This window comes from Salmo trutta, chromosome 2 (assembly GCF_901001165.1).
Source record: "Salmo trutta chromosome 2, fSalTru1.1, whole genome shotgun sequence".
Classification (NCBI taxonomy): Eukaryota; Metazoa; Chordata; class Actinopteri; order Salmoniformes; family Salmonidae; genus Salmo; species Salmo trutta.
The window spans coordinates 60496243-60517047 of NC_042958.1; the positions used below are offsets into that span (position 1 = coordinate 60496243).

The window sequence follows — 20805 nt, forward strand, 5'->3', positions numbered from 1 at the left end:
TGAACTTCTACAATTCATTAGCACCATATTGAGAGAGGTGAGGGAAGGAGAGTAAGGGAGGGAGGGAAGGAGAGGAGGAGGAGGATGAAGTTTCTTCCAGCTGTTTTTCTAATAGACTAAGAGTTGTAAGAGTTGTAGAGAGAGAGGGAAATAATGAGCGAGCAAGAAGGGGTAGGCGAAACGAATCTTCTTACACATTGAGTATTGAGGAAACTACGAGGAGAGTAAAGAAGGGATGGGGAGACTTGGATAGCAACAGCAGAAAAGAGCAAGAGAAATTTGACCAACAGTGGAATGAGTATTAGGATGGAACAGCCCTGCTAACATAAGAGGAGAGAAAGGTAAGAATGTTTTTTTCCTCTTGCCCATCAATCATTATGTGATTTTCATGCAAATGAACTGTCTCTGTCTTACTTTCGTTGGATCTGCCTTGGTGACTCAGTCTTTCAGATCACACTGGTGTGTGTAACTTTAAGTGCCAGGGAAAATTGGGTCAGTGAGTGAGGAGTGAGGAACATGTGTTGTGGGAGAGGCATTCGGAGAGAAAAGAGAGACGGAGAGAAAGGGAGAGAAAGTCGGAACGGCCCTAGAACTAGCAAGTGGCCTCTTGAGTAGTCACTGGTGATTCAGAGGGAGACATGTAAGTGATGGATTCTCCCCGGCATGGTTTTTATTTTGTCATGTTTGAATGAGGACTTGATCCTTGTAATGATTGATTGCAACTTGAATTTATTTTTATTTGAATTATAGTCTATGATACTGTTCAGTGTTGTGAAACTGAGCCAATACAAACTAGCCAATTGATACTTAAAAACCCCAGTCCCCTACCCACCTTACCTCGGCATGCTGAAGAAGAGATGGGTAGAGACGGACATGTAATAAAACAAAGTTTCTATAGTGGGACTGTATTTAAAACCTAACAACAATCCTGTGACATTTATCAACAGTAGGCCTTCTGTACTGTTATATCATGTCATAGAAGACCAGCTGTAAGAGGGAGATGGTAGATAAGCACAGCAGCAAGGGGGAGAACTTTTCAGAGACAAAACCTTGGTTCTTCTCTTCCCTCTGCGTTAGTCTTGTGATGAGGTGTGGTTAGTCAGTTTCACACAGAGGAAATTATCACTCAGCCAACAAAGTGCCAATGTGTTAGGGAGATAAATAAGCCTGTAAGTGTCTGAGTGCTTGTGTGTTTGTGCATGAATCTGTTTTTATCTTGTACTGTTCAAAGTACCTCCTATACTGACACAGCCTCATATCTTTTCCTCAGTTGGGTTATAACAAAGCTGTGTTAATTATTTCAAACAAAGCTTTGACTTAGAACTACAGTAGGCATATTATCTGATTTGCTAAACCCAAACTCTCTCCTCGCACTTTGTTGTCATGTTTTCCATGAGCGTGGAAGGGACGTGTGAGAGTAGAAGATGGCTCGGCTAATAGTGAGGGAGGCCGTTAGTCAGAGCCAGGGAAATATGACCTTTCCCTCCCTGTTTATTTTGGGACAGCAGCAGGAAGAATGTCGGAGCGGGTGTTCTATTCCTGCTGTTAGATTCCAGTCTATAAATTCCAGTCTCGGAATGACACTCCCCTTACTCACGATGGGTTCAGAGCAGAGGAGGCTGATGTGAGGCACTATAGAAGGGTGGGCTCATTGTAAAGGCTGGAATGGAATTCATGGAACGGAGTCAAACACGTGGTTTCTATGCGTTTGATGTGTTTGATACCGTTCCATTTATGCCATCCCAGCCATTACAATGAGCCCGTCCTCCTATAGCTCCTCCCACCAGCCTCCTCTGGTTCAGCTAGTATATCATAGATGTAAGCAATGTAATGTATATAGAATGTTGCAGCTGGTTCCAGTTCCGAAGGCTCAGTGTAGGAGTTGTTTGTCGTTGTTTGTTGCATTATCGATTTCAATGAGATTCTGTATATTCCAAATCATATCATATTTCATATTTAATTTGAGTAGATTCTGTACAAATCTGTACTAAACTGTACAAAACCAATACGCAGAAACAGCTTGGGATAAATTGAAAACCTAAACATAAATGTACTATCAACACAAACATCTGCCACAATAATCATATTACTTGTATTTCTTTGTCATCAAGCCATTAAGTTTGATCACTGGCATGTACATTTCAGATTCAAGAGCCAAATGCTTATATTTAAAAGATAGATGTATATCTGTTGATATTGTAGTGAACGGCAGGGAAGCGAACACGGGTTGCAGGCGTAAAAGGTAAACACCCTACGCATCAAGCCAATAGGTATAACCCACTTGGTAAAAATTGTAATGTGGCTCATATAGCTGCACTGCCCCTTCCTAACAGAGAGGCAAATCCCCGTGCTTCGACTGCTCAGCCCCCTCACATGTCCCGGGCCGTGTGTTCCGATGGCCCCACGGCTCGTGGTGGAAAAAGTACCCAATTGTCATACATGAGTAAAAGTAAAGATACCTTAATAGAAAATGTCTCAAGTAAAAGTGAAAGTCACCCAGTAAAATCCTACTTGAGTAAAAGTCTAAAAGCATTTGGTTTTAAATATACTTAAGTATAGAAAGTAAATGGACTTGCTAAAATATGCTTAAGTATCAAAGTGAAGGTATTAATAATTTCAAATTCCATATATTATGCAAACCAGACGGCACAATTTGTATATATATTTTTTATTTACAGATTGCCAGGGGCACACTCCAACACTCAGACATTAATTTACAAATTAAGTATTTATGTTTAGGTAGTCCGCCAGATCAGAGGCAGTAGGGATGACCAGGGGTGTTCTCTTGATAAGTGCGTGAATTTGACTATTTTCCTGTCAACATGTAACGAGTACTTTTGGGTGTCATGGAAAATGTATAGAGTAAAAAGTACATTATTTTCTTCAGGAGTGGAGTGAAGTAAAAGTAAAAGTTGTCAAAATATAAATAATAAGGTAAATTACAAATGCCCAAAAAATTACTTAAGTAGTACTTTAAGTACCTTTACACTACTGCCCACGGCCGCCATCCCACTTCTGACAACAATGTATGGAACTACGGTGCAGGGATGCAAACCCGGGTTGCTGGTATGAATGGCAAACACCCTACACATCGCGCCAATAGGGTTAACCCACTTGGTTGGAATTGTAACACGGCACAGTACTTCATATAATGATGAAATCTCTGTGAAAGTACTGAAGGTTGTTTATGATCTTTTCCTCTGCTCTTCAAAGACATACCCAAAAATGTCGACGCTCCCTAGAGAACCCAATGAGGACTCCAGGATGCAGAGCTTCTGGATGGTGAGGAGGAAGTTACAGATATGAATATAAACATGAACCCTTTACAACAGTTCATGACTACCATTAACTGATTTTCTCTGTGTTCTTATAACAGGAGAGTCGATTCTATAGCAATGCCTCTTTCTGCAGTTCCTCCTGATCCTGATCAACTCTTCTCTCCGCCATCCCTCTCTCCCCCTCTTCCTCCCCAGCCAGGGAACTATGAGCGAACCGTTCGACGCACTGACCAGTCCTTCCATGCATGTAAAGATATCATGGCCTGTTTCAATGAGAGGGCCAAAGTAGAGAAGCAGTACGCCCAGCAGCTCAGTGAGTGGGGCAGCAAGTGGAAGGCCATAGTAGACGCCCGTAAGTGAAGGAGAACCAAGGAGGACTTCAGGACTGGACTTCTATACTATGGCACTCATTATAAACTGTCAAAATTATGAACAAATACACTATGCCAAATCCTCCCACCTGGTCTTTGTATTATCAATCAGGCTGTTCTCATAGACTAGATGTAACATATTAAACGAAATCCGGGACACTCAAATTAGTATGATACAGTAGCCTTCCCTGTAGCTCAGTTGGTAGAGCATGGTGTTTGCAACACCAGGGTTGTGGGTTTGATTCCCACGGGGGGCCAGCACAGAAAAAAAATGTATGATTTGTATGAAATGTATGCATTCACTACTGTAAGTCGCTCTGGATAAGAGCGTCTGCTAAAAATGACTAAAATGTAAAAAAAAAAATATATATATACAGTATGGTACGTTTGGTATGGATACATAAGACAGAAGTTTGCAAAATAACACAAATGTCTAGCAACCCAAAGGATGCGTGTTCAAATTTCATCACAGACAACTTTTTCATTTTAGATAATTAGCAACTTTGCAACTACTTACTACTTTTTAGCTACTTTGCAACTACTTAGCATGTTAGCTAGCCCTTCCCCTAATGCTAACCTTAACCTACAGTAACTCCTAACGCAAACGTCTAGCAATCTAAAGGTTGTGTTCGAATCTCATCACAAACAACTTTTGCATTTTAGATAAATAGCAACTTTGCAACTCCTTATTACTTTTTAGCTACTTTGCATCTACTTAGCATGCTAGCTAACCCTAACCCTAACCCTAACCTTAACCCTTTAACCTAACTCTTAACCCTAAACCTAACATTAACCTTACCACTAGCCTGGCTAAAATTACCGTTAGCGACCTAGCAACCTAGCTAATGTTAGTCACAACAAATTGAAATTCATAGCATATCATATGTATAGCAAATGCATGACATATTGTACAAATTGCAATTTGTAACACATCATACGAATTGTAATTCGTAACATATCATAAGAAATGGTTGATGGACCTCCACAAATGAATGCATACCATACCAAACGTAACATATCACAGTAAATTGAGTGTCTCTGGATTTTTGTTTGCTATGTTACATTTACCCCTGAGTCCAGGTTGCATCAATCTAATTAGTTATCATTCCCTAATCAGTTAAAAGTCTTATCTCTCTTTTTATCTTTCCCTTTCTCTTCTCTATCACCCTAGGGCCGCTCTATGGCTCTCTCATGAGGGCGTGGCAGTGTTTCTTCTCCTCCGCTGAGCGTCTATCCATTCTCCATTCCTCTATCTCCCAGTCCCTCGTTACAGAGGAGGGGGACAGAGTAAAGAGCTGGCAGAAGGATACCTTCCCTAAGAAGATATTCTGTGGATTCCGTGAGACCCACGAAAACGAGACAGGGTTTGCACGTGCTCAGAAACCCTGGGCCAAGAGGCTGGGAAAGGTTACAAAACCCATATGTTAGGTGTCTTCATGAACTGACCAAATGGGCCCGCATTTGTGTGCGTTGGGGGGATTGTACTTCACATCCCTATTGCTTGATTACGAGGAAGTCAACTTTATGCCTAACTGTTTCTCTACAGTACTTTAGTTTTACGGTAGTCTAAGTTTGGGCACCATTATATTTACATCTCCAAGGCTAGTAGCATGCAAGGCTTACCCTTTGCTGGTAAGATTAGAAGCTAGGTCATAAATTCCTGAACCCTCAAAATATATTTTATGTATCCTACTGTATGCGGCACACCCTATTATAGTGATTGAATTACTCCCAAGGGAGGTGTTATTTTAGCCTACGAGTAGTAGGACATGTGTAGTAGAACTGGGTTCAAATACAATCTTTTTTTATTAAATACTTTAGCTGTGCTTGATTGAGAAGTCTTTTGCATTGAAACCAATTAAAAAGTCCCAAATGTGCAAACCCCACCCACTACTTGGCACTCCAAGGCAGGCTAAAGCAAACACTCAAAGTATTTGAAAGGATTAAAGTAGTATTTGAACCCAGATCTGATGAGTAGTGAGTGGCATGTTCATGGAAGCAGGGCATACAATGTTTTAACTTTGTTTTGCATATTTTTACCCGTATGTCGTAGCTGGAGAAAGCCCGTGGTGCATACCATAAGGCTTGCCATAAGGAACAGATAGCCATAGACAGAGAGACGCAGGCCAAGGAGAACACAGAGCTGAGTCCTGAGAAACTGAAAAAGATCCAAGACGCTCGAGAGAAGGCCAGTGTGGAGAAAGACAAAGTGAGAAAAACTGAAAGGCTACTAACTCACAACTGCTCAATTTATATTCATTAATCTGAGAGTGTGGGATGCTCAACTAGCCAGATATGGAAATGTTGCACTTCCCTAGCCCATGCCCCCATCTGGTAGACTATTTTAAGGAATTTTTCCCACATACAGTTTCCTTTTATGGCAGGGGCAAAAATGTGTTATTGTAACCACCATAGTAACCACCTTCCATGTTATTGTTAGGCACCATCTTTGTTTATCCAGCAGTAAATTATTTTAACTTACACTATATATACAAAAGTATGTGGACACCCCTTCAAATGAGTGGATTCGGCTATTTCAGCCATACCCATTACTGACAGATGTATAAAATACAGCACACAGCCATGCAATCTCCATAGACAAACATTTGCAGTAGATTGGCCGGTACTGAAGAGCTCAGTGACTTTCAACATGACACAGTCATAGAATGCCACCTTTCCAACAAGTCAGTTTGTCAAATTTCTGTCCTGCTAGAGCTGCCCCGGTCAACTGTAAGTGCTGTTATTGTGAAGTGGAAACATCTAGGAGCAACAACGGCTCAGCTGCAAAGTGTTAGGTCACACAAGCTCACAGAACGGGACTGCTGAGAGCTGAAGCGCGTAGCGCATAAAAATGTCCTTGGTTGAAACACTCACGACCGAGTTCAAACTGCCTCTGGAAGCAACATAAGCACAATAACCATTCTTCGGGAGCTTCATGAAATGGGTTTGCATGGCCGAGCATTCACACGCAAGTCTAAGATCACAATGCCAAGCGTCAACTGGAGTAGTGTAAAGCTTGCCGCCATTGGACTCTGGAGCAGTGGAAACGCATTCTCTGGAGTGATGAATCACACTTCACCATCTATCAGTCCGACGGAAGAATCTGGGTTTGGCGGATGCCAGGAGAACATTACCTGCCCCAATGCATAGTGCCAACCATAAAGTTTGATGGAGGAGGTATAATGGCCTGGGGCTGTTTTTCATGGTTCGGGTAGGCCCCTTAGTTCCAGTGAAGATAAATCTTAACAGCACAGCATACAATGACATTCTAGACGATTCTGTGCTTCCAACTTTGTGGCAACAGTTTGGGGAAGGCCCTTTCCTGTTTCGGCATGACAATGCCCCAGTCCACAAAGCGATGTCCATAAAGAAATGGTTTGTCAAGATCGGTGTGGAAGAACTTGACTTGCCTGCACAGAGCCCTGACCTCAACCTCATCGAACACCTTTGTGATGAATTGGGACGCTGACTGTGAGCCAGGCGTAATCGCCCAACATTTAGTTTAAAGCCTTCCCAGAAGAGTGGAGGCTGTTATTGCAGCAAAGGGGGGACCAACTCCATGTTAATGCCCATTATTTTGGAATGAGATGTTCAACGAGCAGGTGTCCACATACTTTTTTTCATGTAGTGTACAGTATATAGGGACACTGGCTAAACCAGAAGGGCCCATTCATATACATTCATATACAGTACCAGTCAAAAGTTTGGACACACCTATTCATTCAAGAGTTTTTCTTTATTTTTCTATTTCCTACATTGTAGGATAATAGTGAAGACATAAAAACTATGAAATAGCACATATGGAATCATATAGTAGCCAAAAAAGTGTTAAACAAATCTAAATATATTTTATATTTGAGATTCTTCAAAGTAGCCACCCTTTGCCTTTGTTGACATTCTCTCAACCAGCTTCACCTGGAATGCTTTTCCAATAGTCTTGAAGGAGTTCCCACATATGCTGTGCACTTGTTGGCTGCTTTTCCTTCCCTCTGCAGTCCAACTCATCTCAAACCATCTCAATTGGGTTGAGGTCGGGTGATTGTGGAGGCCAGGTCATTTGATGCAGCACTCCATCACCCTCCTTCTTGGTCAAAAAGCCCTTACACAGCCTGGAGGTGTGTTTTGGGTCATTATAGTCCTACTAAGCCCAAACCAGATGGGATGGTGTATCGCTGCAGAATGCTGTGGTTAACCATGCTGGTTAAGTGTGCCTTGAATTCTAAATAAATCACTGACAGTGTCACCAGCAAAGCACCACCACACCATCACACCTCCTCCATGCTTCATGGTGGGAACCACACATGCAGAGATAATCCATTCACTTACTCTGCATCTTACAAAGACATGGTGGTTGGAACCAAAAATCTCAAATTTGGACTCATCAGACCAAAGGACAGATTTCCACCGGTCTAATGTCCATTGCTCGTGTTTCTTGGCCCCAGCAAGTCTCTTCTTCTTATTGGTGTCCTTTAGTAGTGCTTTCTTTGCAGCAATTCGACCATGAAAGCCTGATTCACTTGCTTGCTATCTTGAACATGCACGCTTTATATAGCATTACATAAGAAGAAATGTATAGTTTCAGTAACCTCGAAATGTGGCCATGGATGTGTTACTCATTTTAACGTTTAATGTTTACTGTATTACATAGTAATATGGAATTGTGCTTGGTTGACAATATCAACATTTAAATGAGATGTATCTATAGCCTGGATAGTTTCATCTGAGCCACTGGCTTAATGCCATTCTTTAACTTTTATTTTTGGTTGAGTTGGAGACGTGAATCCAACATATCATTTGTTATCTTGTCGACAAGTTAATAAGCTATTTATTGTATGATAAAAGTGATATTGAGGAGTGTTTGGTTTCCAATGCAACCAAATATCAGCATTTGAAGGAGATGTATCTTCCACTTGGATAGTTCCATCTATGCCACTGATTTAGTCTGGCTTTAATTCCAGTTTGTTTACAAATGAATAATTAATATGTTGGATTGATGTATCCATCTCAACCAAAAATCTCATTTAAAGAATAGGACTAAATCAAATCAAACTTTAAATGCACTTTAAACTGTTCTTTAACTTTAACTTCTGGTTGAGATGGAGACACGAATACAACATATTAATTATTTATTAAATTCTGAATTTGTAGACAAACTGGAATTAAAGCTAGACTAAGTCATTGGCACAGATGTAACTATACAAACAGAAGATATATATCCTTCAAATACTGATATTTGGTTGTGTTGATATCCAAACACAATTCAATATCACAAAATATCATTCAATTTGAAATCAACCAGGGCTTGAAAACCTAGGCCTATTGTATTGTCTATTTTTAGTTCAATTCTGGGGTGAATTGAAACAATAGCTGTTGATGACTTTGCAAATGCTATATAGGCCTAAGTAGCAGCATTGATGATACATGAGTGATAAAGTATGGTCACATTTCAATTGCTCTGTTAAACCTACCCTTTGGAATGACTTCAATAGCAACAGTGAGTATATTTAGAATTTAAGTGGAGATCTCTCAACAAGCACTTTGGAAATAGTCAGTGAGAAATATCATAGCTCAGAAGGGCTGGGCTTGGCTTGGTTAAAACCTTGGATGAGAGACCGAAGGGTAGCTGTAGATAGATCAATTATCCAGTAGAAGATGGGCTGGGCTTGGCTTGGTTAAAACCTTGGATGAGAGACCGAAGGGTAGCTGTAGATAGATCAATTATCCAGTAGAAGATGGGCTGGGCTTGGCTTGGTTAAAACCTTGGATGAGAGACCGAAGGGTAGCTGTAGATAGATCAATTATCCAGTAGAAGATGGGCTGGGCTTGGCTTGGTTAAAACCTTGGATGAAAGACCGAAGGGTAGCTGTAGATAGATCAATTATCCAGTAGAAGATGGGCTGGGCTTGGCTTGGTTAAAACCTTGGATGAGAGACCGAAGGGTAGCTGTAGATAGATCAATTATCCAGTAGAAGATGCTGCCCAGCCTGTTGTTATTTTCTTCTGATAGTGGATATAACCTTGAAGATCTGACGTTGTTTTAAATGTACAAATTCAACATATTTCATACAAGGTTTATCTGTATTGCAATTTGATATCCATGATGAAATGTCAACCTCAAAACAACAGTTGTTTACTTTTTTCAAATCCAATGTCTTTTCCACATAGATTCCACGTCACAATACATTGACAAATTACGTTAAAAACAATGGGACTGTGTGTGGCAAGCTTACAGTCTTTGTTGGCAAGCTTACAGTCTTTGTTGGCAAGCTTACACTGTCTTTGGTGGCAAGCTTACACAGTATTTGGTGGCAAGCTTACACAGTCTTTGTTGGCAAGCTTACACTGTCTTTGTTGGCAAGCTTTCACAGTCTTTGGTGGCAAGCTTACACAGTCTTTGGTGGCAAGCTTACACAGTCTTTGGTGGCAAGCTTACACAGTCTTTGGTGGCAAGCTTACACAGTCTTTGGTGGCAAGCTTACACAATCTTTGTTGTCAGGCTTACACAGTCTTTGTTGGCAAGCTTACACAATCTTTGGTGGCAAGCTTACACAGTCTTTGTTGGCAAGCTTACACAGTCTTTGTTGGCAAGCTTACACAGTCTTTGTTGTCAGGCTTACACAGTCTTTGTTGGCAAGCTTACACAGTCTTTGTTGTCAGGCTTACACAGTCTTTGTTGGCAAGCTTACACAGTCTTTGTTGTCAGGCTTACACAGTCTTTGTTGGCAAGCTTACACAGTCTTTGTTGTCAGGCTTACACAGTCTTTGTTGGCAAGCTTACACAGTCTTTGTTGTCAGGCTTACACAGTCTTTGTTGGCAAGATGTGTTTTGATGGTATGACATCACTACTCTGATGTTGTGACAGATCCGCGAGAAATATGAGAAGGTGTTGGAGGATGTAACGTCCTATGCGCCTCGCTACATGGAGGAGATGGAGGCCATTTTTGACCAATCGCAGGAGGAGGAGAGGAAGAGGATCAGCTTCCTCAAACAGGCCTTCCTGTCCATCCACAGACACCTGGACATCACCAACAATGAAAGGTACAGGAGCCTCCTCCTTCTGTCTCTCTCCTCACTCGTATGGGTGCGTGCGTGCATTTCTAGTTTTATTGTCACATGCACAAGTACAGTGAAATGCTTTTCTTGCAAGCTCTTTCCCAGCATTACATTTATTTATTTTTTTAAACACAAGAAAGTAAGTAACCTATATACAGAGTCAGAATCAGTACCAATACCAGATTTACAATGTTCAGGGACACTGGAGTGGTAGGGGTAGATATGCATAGGGGTAAGGTGACTATGCATCGGGATATACATGATAAACAGAGTAGCAGCAGCATATATAATGATTGTATGTGAGTGTGTGTGCGTGCGTCAGCATGAATGTGTGTGCTTGTTTTGTGTGTGTGTGAGCAAATGAAGTGTGTGAGTTTGTGTGTGTGTTGGAGTGTCAGTGTGAGTGTGCATAGAGTCATGTGTGTGTGTGTGTGTGTGTGTGTGTGTGTGTGTGTGTGTGTGTGTGTGTGTGTGTGTGTGTGTGTGTGTGTGTGTGTGAAAGGTCTGTGATGATCTATGTGTTCATTATACGAACATCCTCTCCCGTTCCGTCTGTCGCTGTCTGTCAGTGTGAAGACCGTGTACAGTGAGCTCCACCACACCCTCACGTCCATCAGTGAGGCGGACGATCTAAGGTGGTGGAAGAACAACCACGGCCCAGGCATGCCCACTGACTGGCCAACGATTGAGGTAAACAACTGTTACTCATTATATTGACCTTTGAACTTTGCTAGTGTTGATAGGCATATTCCCACCAGCCATATAGAGCGAGAGCTCTGATTACTACTGTATACATACCATGTGTTGTGTGAAATCAAATGATATGGAGAGAGTTTAATGAGAAGGAAGAACCAACGCTTATCTGTATCATCAGGAATGGATCCCACCTGTAAAGAAGCCGAAGAATAAAAAAAGAGACAAGAAAGGCCAGAAGGATAAACCGTAAGCTGTGTGTGTGTGTGTGTGTGTGTGTGTGTGTGTGTGTGTGTGTGTGTGTGTGTGTGTGTGTGTGTGTGTGTGTGTGTGTGTGTGTGTATTTGTATCCAACATATTACAATGTCCATTACAATTGATTACTGTAAAATGGCAATTAAACGTTCAGTCTCAAATACATTTCAACAAATATACGCTTGGTCTAAATGAATTGTTTACAAAGTTACCATGAATTACCATGAATTGTTTACAAGGTTTAATGTTTGATTTGTTAAATAAAATAATTCAGTAAAGACTAGAAAACATTATGGCAAGCATTCCTTTTCATCCCCAGTAAGAAACTGCTAGCCATTGGCTGCTAACAGAACTTCTAGCGAGTGGTGTAAAGTACTTAAGTAAAAATACTTTAAAGTACTAATTAAGTAGTTTTTTGGGGGTATCTGTGCTTTACCTTACTATTTATCTTTTTGACAACTTTTACTTTTACTTCACTACAATCCTAAAGAATATAATGTACTCTTTAATCCATACATTTTCCCTGACACCCAAAAGTACTCGTTACATTTTGAATGCTTAGCATGACAAGAAATGGTCCAATTCACGCACTTATCAAGAGAACATCCCTGGTCATCCCTACTGCCCCTGATCTGGCGGACTCACTAAACACAAATGCTTAATTTGTAAATGATGTCTGAGTGTTGGAGTGTGCCCCTGGCTACCCATAAATAAATAAAAAACAAGAATAGTGCCATCTGGTTTTCTTAATATAAGGTATTTGAAATGATTAATACTTTTACTTTTAATACTTAAGCATGTTTTAATAATTACATTTACTTTTGATACTTAAGTATATTTAAAACCAAATACTTTTAGACTTTTACTCAAGTACTATTTTACTGGGTGACTTTCACTTTTACTTGAGTCATTTTCTATTAAGGTATCTTTACTTTTACTCAAGTATGACAATTGTGTACTTTTCCTACTTCAGTAGAAGTCTACAAATATTTGGTTATAAATATACTTAAGTATCAAAAGTATATGTAATTGCTAAAATATACTTAAGTATAAAAAATAAAAGCTAAAGTGTAAATAATTTCTAATTCCTTACATTAAGCAAACCAGATGGCACAATCTTCTTGTTTTTTATATTTCCCGGATAGCCAGGGGCACACGCCAACACTCAGACATCATTTACAAATGAAGCATTTGTGTTTAGTAAGTCCGCTAGATGAGAGGCAGTAGGGATGACCAAGGGAGTTCTCTTGATAAGCTCGTGAATTAGACAATTTTCCTGTCCTGCTAAGCATTCATGGAAAATGTATGGAGTAAAAAGTACATGATTTTCTTTAGGAATGTAGTGAAGTAAAGTAAAGTTCCCCCTTATCTCAGCTCACTGGTCACCATAGCAGCACCCACCTGTAGCACGGGCTCCAGCAGGTATAGCTCTCTGGTCACCCCCAAAGCCAATTCCTCCTTCGGCCACCTCTCCTTCCAGTTCTCTGCTGCCAATGACTGGAACGAACTACAAAAATTTCTAAAACTGGAAACACTTATCTCCCTCACTAGCTTTAATTAAGCACCAGCTGTCAGAGCAGCTCACAGATTACTGCACCTGTACATAGCCCATCTATAATTTAGCCCAAACAACTACCTCTTCCCCAACTGTATTTATTTATTTATTTTGCTCCTTTGCACCCCATTATTTCTATTTGTACTTTGGGCTTTCTTCCACTGCAAATCTACCATTCCAGTGTTTTACTTGCTATATTGTATTTACTTTGCCACCATGGCCTTTTTTGCCTTTACCTCCCTTATCTCACCTCAATTGCTCACTTTTTATATAGACTTATTTTTCTACTATATTATTGACTGTATGTTTGTTTTACTCCATGTGTAACTCTGTGTTGTTGTATGTGTCAAACTGCTTGCTTTATCTTGGCCAGGTCGCAATTGTAAATGAAAACTTGTTCTCAACTTGCCTACCTGGTTAAATAAAGGTGAAATAATTTTTTTTAAATAAAAAAAGTAAAAGTAAAAAAATATATATGAATAGTAAAGTAAAGTACAGATACCCCCCCCCCCAAAAAAAATACTTAAGTAGTACTTTAAGGTATTTTTACTTGCGTACTTTACACCACTGCGAAATAGACGCCTGGCTCAAATTGATGCCTCTAATAAGAGCCTATTGTGTTTATTGATTTAAGGAAATAAATGCCTGGGCAATTAATTGAAGTTTTATGGTAATACATTTCTAGATGAACTCCCTTATTCATTCTATCATTCCTCCATCCTCTAGTGTGATGATTGGAGGAGTGAAGGTGCGAGCTCTGTATAATTATGTGGGAGAGGAAAGTGATGAGCTGTCCTTTAAAGCAGGTGACATGACCGTTTAAAACACAGTTAAATTCAGCATTATGTCTAAAGCATTGAAAGACTACAGTTCCTTTTGCCAGTGCAATGTCTCAAGTGTGTCATCCAGAATCATGCCTGTTTCCATACCTGTATTATTCCAGGTGAGGTGTTCCTGAAGGTTGAGGAGGAGGACGACCAGGGGTGGTGCAGGGGGATGCTGGACGGAGGGAATGACGGCTTCTACCCTGCCAATTATGTGGAAGTTGTTGTGCAGTGATGTCATCCTACCACTCTCAAAACTGTCAAGCATTATGTCAGCAACGTTTTTAATGAAATGTGCCTGTCTTCATGGAAAAATCCACTTTGGTGCAAAATGACTTTGAATTTTGATTTGACTGATTTAACATAAAAGGGTGACGCTCACAATGTTATAATCATCAAGCTGAAATGTGTAATGTTACCAATACCTTAAAGAGAGACATACAATTCCCTTAATTATTTTACAATCTAACCTAAATGGTTTGAGCTCAATATAAATGAACTTCTATCACACGCTATTTCTACTTTTGCAGGTGGTTGTGGGCAGGGACACATTTGGCTGCCTCTGTCACTACTTTAAAATGATTTAATTAGCAGTATTAGTATTTACCTTTGACCAGGAAAGACCACACGTTTACAGTGATTTGTGTATGCTGATATTAAAATCTGAAAGCTGTATGATAATGCATATTATAGATGATTGAAGGACATACATAATTCTTAGTAAACTAAGTTCTACAACTGGCATTGGGTTGTATTAGAAAAATAAAAGTCCTAAATCTTTACTAAGCTCAATGTTTGTGTCTTTTTTATACTGACACCAAAGTGTTGCTATACAGTGCATTCGGAAAGTATTCAGACCCCTTGACTTTTTCCACATTCTGTTACGATACAGCCTTATTCTAGAATTGATCAAACTGATTTTTTTCCTCATCAAACTACACACAATACCACATAATGACAAAGCAAAAACTGTTTTATTTTTTATTTTAGCAACACCAAAAAAACAAAAAAACTGAAATATGACATTTCCATAAGTATTCAGACCTTTTTACTCAGTACTTTGTTGAAGCACCTTTGGCAGAGATTACAGCCTTGAGTCTTCTTGGGTATGACGCTACAAGCTTGGCACATCTGTATTTGGGGAGTTTCTCCCATTCTTCTCTACAGATCCTCTCAAGCTCTGTCAGGTTGGATGGGGAGTGTTGCTGCACAGCTATTTTCAGGTCTCTCCAGCTATTTTCAGGTCTCTCCAGAGATGTTCAATCAGGTTCAAGTCCAGGCTCTGGCTGTGCCTCACAAGGACATTCAGAGACTTGTGCCAAAGCCACTCCTGCGTTGTTTTGGCTGTGTGCTTAGGGTTGTTGTCCTGTTGGAAGGTGAACCTTCGCCCCAGTCTGAGGACCTGAGCACTCTGGAGCAGGTTTTCATCAAGAATCTCTCTGTACTTTGCACCGTTCGTCTTTCCTTCGATCCTGACTAGTCTCCCTGTCCCTGCCGCTGAAAAACATCCCCACAACATGATGCTGCCACCACCATGCTTCACCGTAGGAATGATGCTAGGTTTCCTCCAGACGTAACGCTTGGCATTCAGGCCAAAGAGTTCAATCTTGGTTTCATCAAACCAGAGAATCTTGTTTCTCATGGTCTGAGAGTCTTTAGGTGCCTTTTGACAAACTCCAAGCGGGCTGTCATGTGCGTTTTACTGAGGAGTGGCTTCTGTCTGACCACTCTACCATAAAGGCCTGATTGGTGGAGTTCTGCAGAGATGGTTGTCCTTCTGGAAGGTTCTCCCATCGCCACAGATTAACTCTGGAGCTCTGTCAGAGTGACCATCAGGTTCTTAGTCACCTCCCTGACCAAGGCCCTTCTCCCCCGATTGCTCAGTTTGGCTGGGCGACCAGCTTTAGGAAGAGTCTTGGTGGTTCTAAACTTCTTCCATTTAAGAATGATGGATGCCATTGTGTTCTTGGGAACCTTCAATGCTGCAGAAATGTTTTGGTACCCTTCCCCAGATCTGTGCCTCAACACAATCCTGTCTCGGAGCTCTACGACAATTCCTTCGCCTCATGACTTGGTTTTTGCACTGTAAACTGTCAGATCTTTTATAGACAGGTGTGCGCCTTCCAAATCATGTCCAATTAATTGAATTTACCACAGGTGGACTCCAATCAAATTTTAGAAACATCTCAAGGATGATCAATGGAAACAGGATACACCTGAGCTCAATTTCGAGTCACATAGCAAAGGGTCTGAATACTTATGTTCATTCAATATTGGAATAAGACTGCAACGTAACATGTGGAAAAAGTGTGGAAAAAGTCAAGGTGTCTGAATACTTTCCGAATGCACTGTATGTTTGAAAATGAAAGATCAAGCCATCTTCTATGCACACATTTAGTTCAAATCAAATCAAATTGTATTAGTGTGACGACCCTCCCACTCTGTCTGCCGTATTCTCTCTTTTTGTTCTTGTTTCCTTGTTGGGATGCCGGTGGGCGGAGCTGGGAGGGTCGTCAGCTACATGGGAAACACCTGGGTCCGGGTGTGTCCCAGGATAAAGGCACCTCTTCCACTTTCATTGAGGAGACTCTCTCCACGCAGACACGTTGTTGATTTTGGTTGTGTAGTTTTGTGGCTTTTTGGTTATTTGCTTAGGCACCTTTCAACACCCTGCATTATTACATTCAGGTATGCAAAACACTCACTTACACTACTGATTACTGATTACACACACCATTGTTAATTAATTAGTTACTTTATTTAATAAATATACATTTTGATACTCCTTGTCTCCAGTGAAATGCTTACTTACGAGCCCCTAAGAGGACTGGCCACCCCTCAGAGCCTGGTTCCTCTCTAGGTTTCTTCCGAGATAAATATATATATACTACTTTACCAAAGGTATGTGGACACCTGCTCGTCGAACATCTCATTCCAAAATCATGGGCATTAATATGGAGTTGGTCCCCTCTTTGCTGCTATAACAGCCTCCACTCTTTTGGGAAGGCTTTACACTAGATGTTCGGACATTACTGTGGTGACTTGCTTCCATTCAGCCACAAGAGCATTAGTGAGGTTGTGCGCTGACCCTATTACGGGGGCTGAGTCACTGGCTTACTCGTGCTCTTCCATGCCGTCCCTAGGAGGGGTGCGTCACTTGAGTGGGTTGAGTCACAGACGTGATCTTTCTATCCAGTTTTACGCCCCCTTGGGCTCGTGCGGTGGAGGAGATCTTCGTGGGCTATGTCTCAGGGTAGTAAGTTGGTGGTCTGTTGATATACCTCGAGTGGTGTAGGGGCTGTGCTTTGGCAAAGTGGGTGGGGTTATATTCTGCCTGGTTGACCCTGTCCGGGGGTATCGTCGGACGGGGCCACAGTGTCCCCAGACCCACTCCTGTCTCAGTCTCCAGTATCTATGCTGCAATGGCTGCGGCTAGGGAACCCTGACCTCTTCACCGGACGTGTTACCTTGTCACGGACCTGCTGTTTTCAACTCTCCCTCTCTCTCTATACCGCACCTGCTGTCTTGACCTCTGAATGCTCGGCTATGAAAATCCAACTGACATTTACTCCTGAGGTACTGACCTGTTGCACCCTCTACAACCACTGTGATTATTATTTGACCCTGCTGGTCATCTATGAACGTTTGAACATCTTGAATAAAAATCTGGCCTTAAATGGCCATGTACTCATTATCTCCACCAGGCACAGCCAGAAGAGGACTGGCCACCACTCAGAGCCTTGTTCCTTTCTAGGTTTCTTCCTAGGTTCTTGCCTTTTTAGGGAGTTTTTCCTAGTCACCGTGCTTCTACATCTGCATTGCTTGCTGTTTGGGGTTTTAGGCTGAATTTCTGTATAGCACTTTGTGACATCTGCTGATGTCAAAATGGATTTCTAAATACATTTGATTGATTGATTGATTGATGTTGGGCGATTAATCCCAAAGGTGTTCGATGGGGTTGAGGTCAGGGCTCTGTGCAGACCAGTCAAGTTATTCCACACCGATCTCGACAAACCATTTCTGTATGGACCTCGCTTTCTGCAAAGAGGCATTGTCATGCTGAAACAGGAAAGGGTCTTCCCCAAAGTGTTGCCACAAAGTTGGAAGCACAGAATTATCTAGAATGTCATTGCAGCATTAAGATTTCCCTTCACCGGAACTAAGGGGCTTAACCCGAACCATGAAAAACAGCCCCAGACTATTATTCCTCCTCCACCAAACGTTACAGTTGGCACTATGCATTTATTTTTTATTTAACCTTTATTTAACTAGGCAAGTCAGTTAAGAACAAATTCTCATTTACAATGACGACCTACCAAAATGTAAAAGGCCTCCAGCAGGGACGGGGCCTGGGATAAAAATAAAAAATGCAATATAAATATAGGACAAAACACACATCACAACAAGAGAGACAACACAACACTACATAAAGAGAAACCTAAGACAACAACATAGCAAGGCAGCAACACATAACAACACAACATAACAATAACATGGTAGCAACACAACATGGTAGTCGCACAAAACATGGTATAAACATTATTGGGCACAGACAACAGCACAAAGGGCAAGAAGGTAGAGACAACAATACAACACACAAGCAGCCACAACAGTAAGAGTGTCCATGATTGAGTCTTTGAATGAAGAGTTTGAGATAAAACTGTCCAGTTTGAGTGTTTGTTGCAGCTCGTTCCAGTCGCTAGCTGCAGTGAACTGAAAAGAGGAGCGACCCAGGGATGTTTGTGCTTTGGGGACCTTTAACAGAATGTGACTGGCAGAATGGGTATTATTATGTGGAGGATGAGGGCTGCAGTAGATATCTCAGATAGGGGGGAGTGAGGCCTAAGAGGGTTTTATAAATACGCATCAACCAGTGGGTCTTGCGACGGGTATACAGAGATGACCAGTTTACAGAGGAGTATAGAGTACAGTGATGTGTCCTATAAGGAGCATTGGTGGCAAATCTGATGGCCGAATGGTAAAGAACTTCTAGTCGCTCGAGAGCACCCTTACCTGCCAATCTATAAATCATGTCTCCGTAATCTAGCCTGGGTAGGATAGTCATCTGAATCAGGGTTAGTTTGGCAGCTGGGGTGAAAGAGGAAGGATTACGATAGAGGAAACCAAGTCTAGATTTAACTTTAGCCTGCAGCTTTGATATGTGCTGAGAGAAGGACAGTGCACCGTCTAGCCATATTCCCAAGTACTTGTATGAGGTGACTACCTCAAGCTCTAAGTCCTCAGAGATAGTAATAACACCTGTGGGAGGAGGGGCATTCTTCTTACCAAACCACATTACATTTGTTTTGAAGGTGTTGAGAACAAGGTTAAGGGTAGAGAAAGCTTGTTGGACACTAAGAAATCTTTGTTGTAGCGCATTTAACACAAAATCCACTGAGGGGCCAGCTGAGTATAAGACTGTATCATCAGCATATAAAGGGATGAGAGAGCTTCCTACTGCCTGAGCTATGTTGTTGATGTAAATTGAGAAGTGTGTGGGGCCTAGGATCGAGCCTTGGGGTACTCCCTTGGTTACAGGCAGTGGCTGACAGCAGATTTTCTGACTTTATACACTGCACTCTTTGAGAGAGGTAGTTAGCAAACCAGCCCAAAGATACCTCAGAGACACCAATACTCCTTAGCCGGCCCACAAGAATGGAATGGTCTACCGTATCAAAGTTTTGGCCAAGTCAACAAAAATAGCAGAACAACATTGCTTAGAATCAAGGGCAATGGTGACATCATTGAGGACCTTTAAGGTTGCAGTGACACATCCATAACCTGAGCGGAAACCAGATTGCATACCCGAGAGAATACTATAGACATCAAGAAAGCCAGTCAGTTGATTATTGACAGGTTTTTCCAACACCTTTGATAAAAGGGGCAAAATAGAAATAGGCCTATAACAGTTAGAATCAGCTTGATCTCCCCCTTTAAATAAAGGACGAACCATCACTGCCTTCCAAGCAATGGAAACCTACCCAGAAAGGAGAAACAGGTTAAAAAGGTTGGAGATAGGCTTGGCGATGATAGGGGCAGCAACCTTAAAGAAGAAAAGGTCTAAACCGTCTGACCCAGATGTTTTTTGGGGGTCTAGTTTAAGCAGCTCCTTTAGCACCTCAGACTCAGTGACTGCCTGCAGGGACAAACTTTGTAGCGGGGCAGGGGATAAAGAGGGAGAAGCATCGGGGATAGTCGCATTAGAAGGGGTGGGAGATGAGGAAATGTTGGACGGCTGAGTCAAATAGGAATCCTGACTTAATGAAGTGGTGATTAAAGAGCTCAGCCATGTGCTTCTTGTCAGTAACAACCACATCATCAACATTAACGGACATGGGTAGCTGTGAGGAGGAGGATTTATTCTCCAGGTCTTTAACCGTTTTCCAGTACTTCTTGGGGTTAGACCCACAGAGCGAGAACTGCTCCTTAAAGTAACTAACTTTGGCCTTCCAGATAGCCTGAGTGCACTTATTTCTTATTTTCCTGAATGAAAGCCAGTCAGCCTGAGTATGCGTGTGCCGAGCCTTTCGCCAAATGCAATTCTTGAGGTGGAGTAACTCTGCAAGATCACGGTTGAACCAGGGGCTGAACCTGTTTTTAATTCTCATTTTCTTTATGGGGGCGTTTTTGTTAACAATACCACTGAAAATATCAAAAAAGAAGGTCCAAGCGTCTTCGACATAGGGGATCAAGCTGATTCTATACCATTTTCCAGAGGCCAGTTCATGAAGGAAGGCTTGCTCATTAAAGTTTTTAGCAAGCGTCTATGACAAAT

The 20805-nt window shown here is 41.5% G+C and overlaps 1 protein-coding gene across 3 annotated transcripts; it reads left to right on the forward strand.

Annotated features, from left to right (window-relative positions):
* Window positions 1-62: 62 nt before the first annotated feature.
* LOC115159445 (protein kinase C and casein kinase substrate in neurons protein 2) lies at window positions 63-14816 on the forward strand. Of its 3 annotated transcripts, none has more exons than XM_029709166.1 (10): window positions 63-341; window positions 3214-3282; window positions 3474-3630; window positions 4821-5056; window positions 5703-5858; window positions 10513-10688; window positions 11273-11393; window positions 11578-11645; window positions 13933-14012; window positions 14150-14816. In XM_029709166.1, the coding sequence occupies exons 2-10, from the start codon at window positions 3226-3228 to the stop codon at window positions 14263-14265; spliced, it is 1167 nt and encodes a 388-aa protein (XP_029565026.1). In that variant the 5' UTR covers window positions 63-341; window positions 3214-3225; the 3' UTR covers window positions 14266-14816. The 3 variants fall into 3 exon arrangements, with proteins under 3 accessions (XP_029565026.1, XP_029565040.1, XP_029565033.1); XM_029709173.1 differs by lacking the exon at window positions 63-341 and adding an exon at window positions 493-640; XM_029709180.1 differs by lacking the exon at window positions 13933-14012.
* The last annotated feature ends 5989 nt before the right edge of the window (window positions 14817-20805 follow it).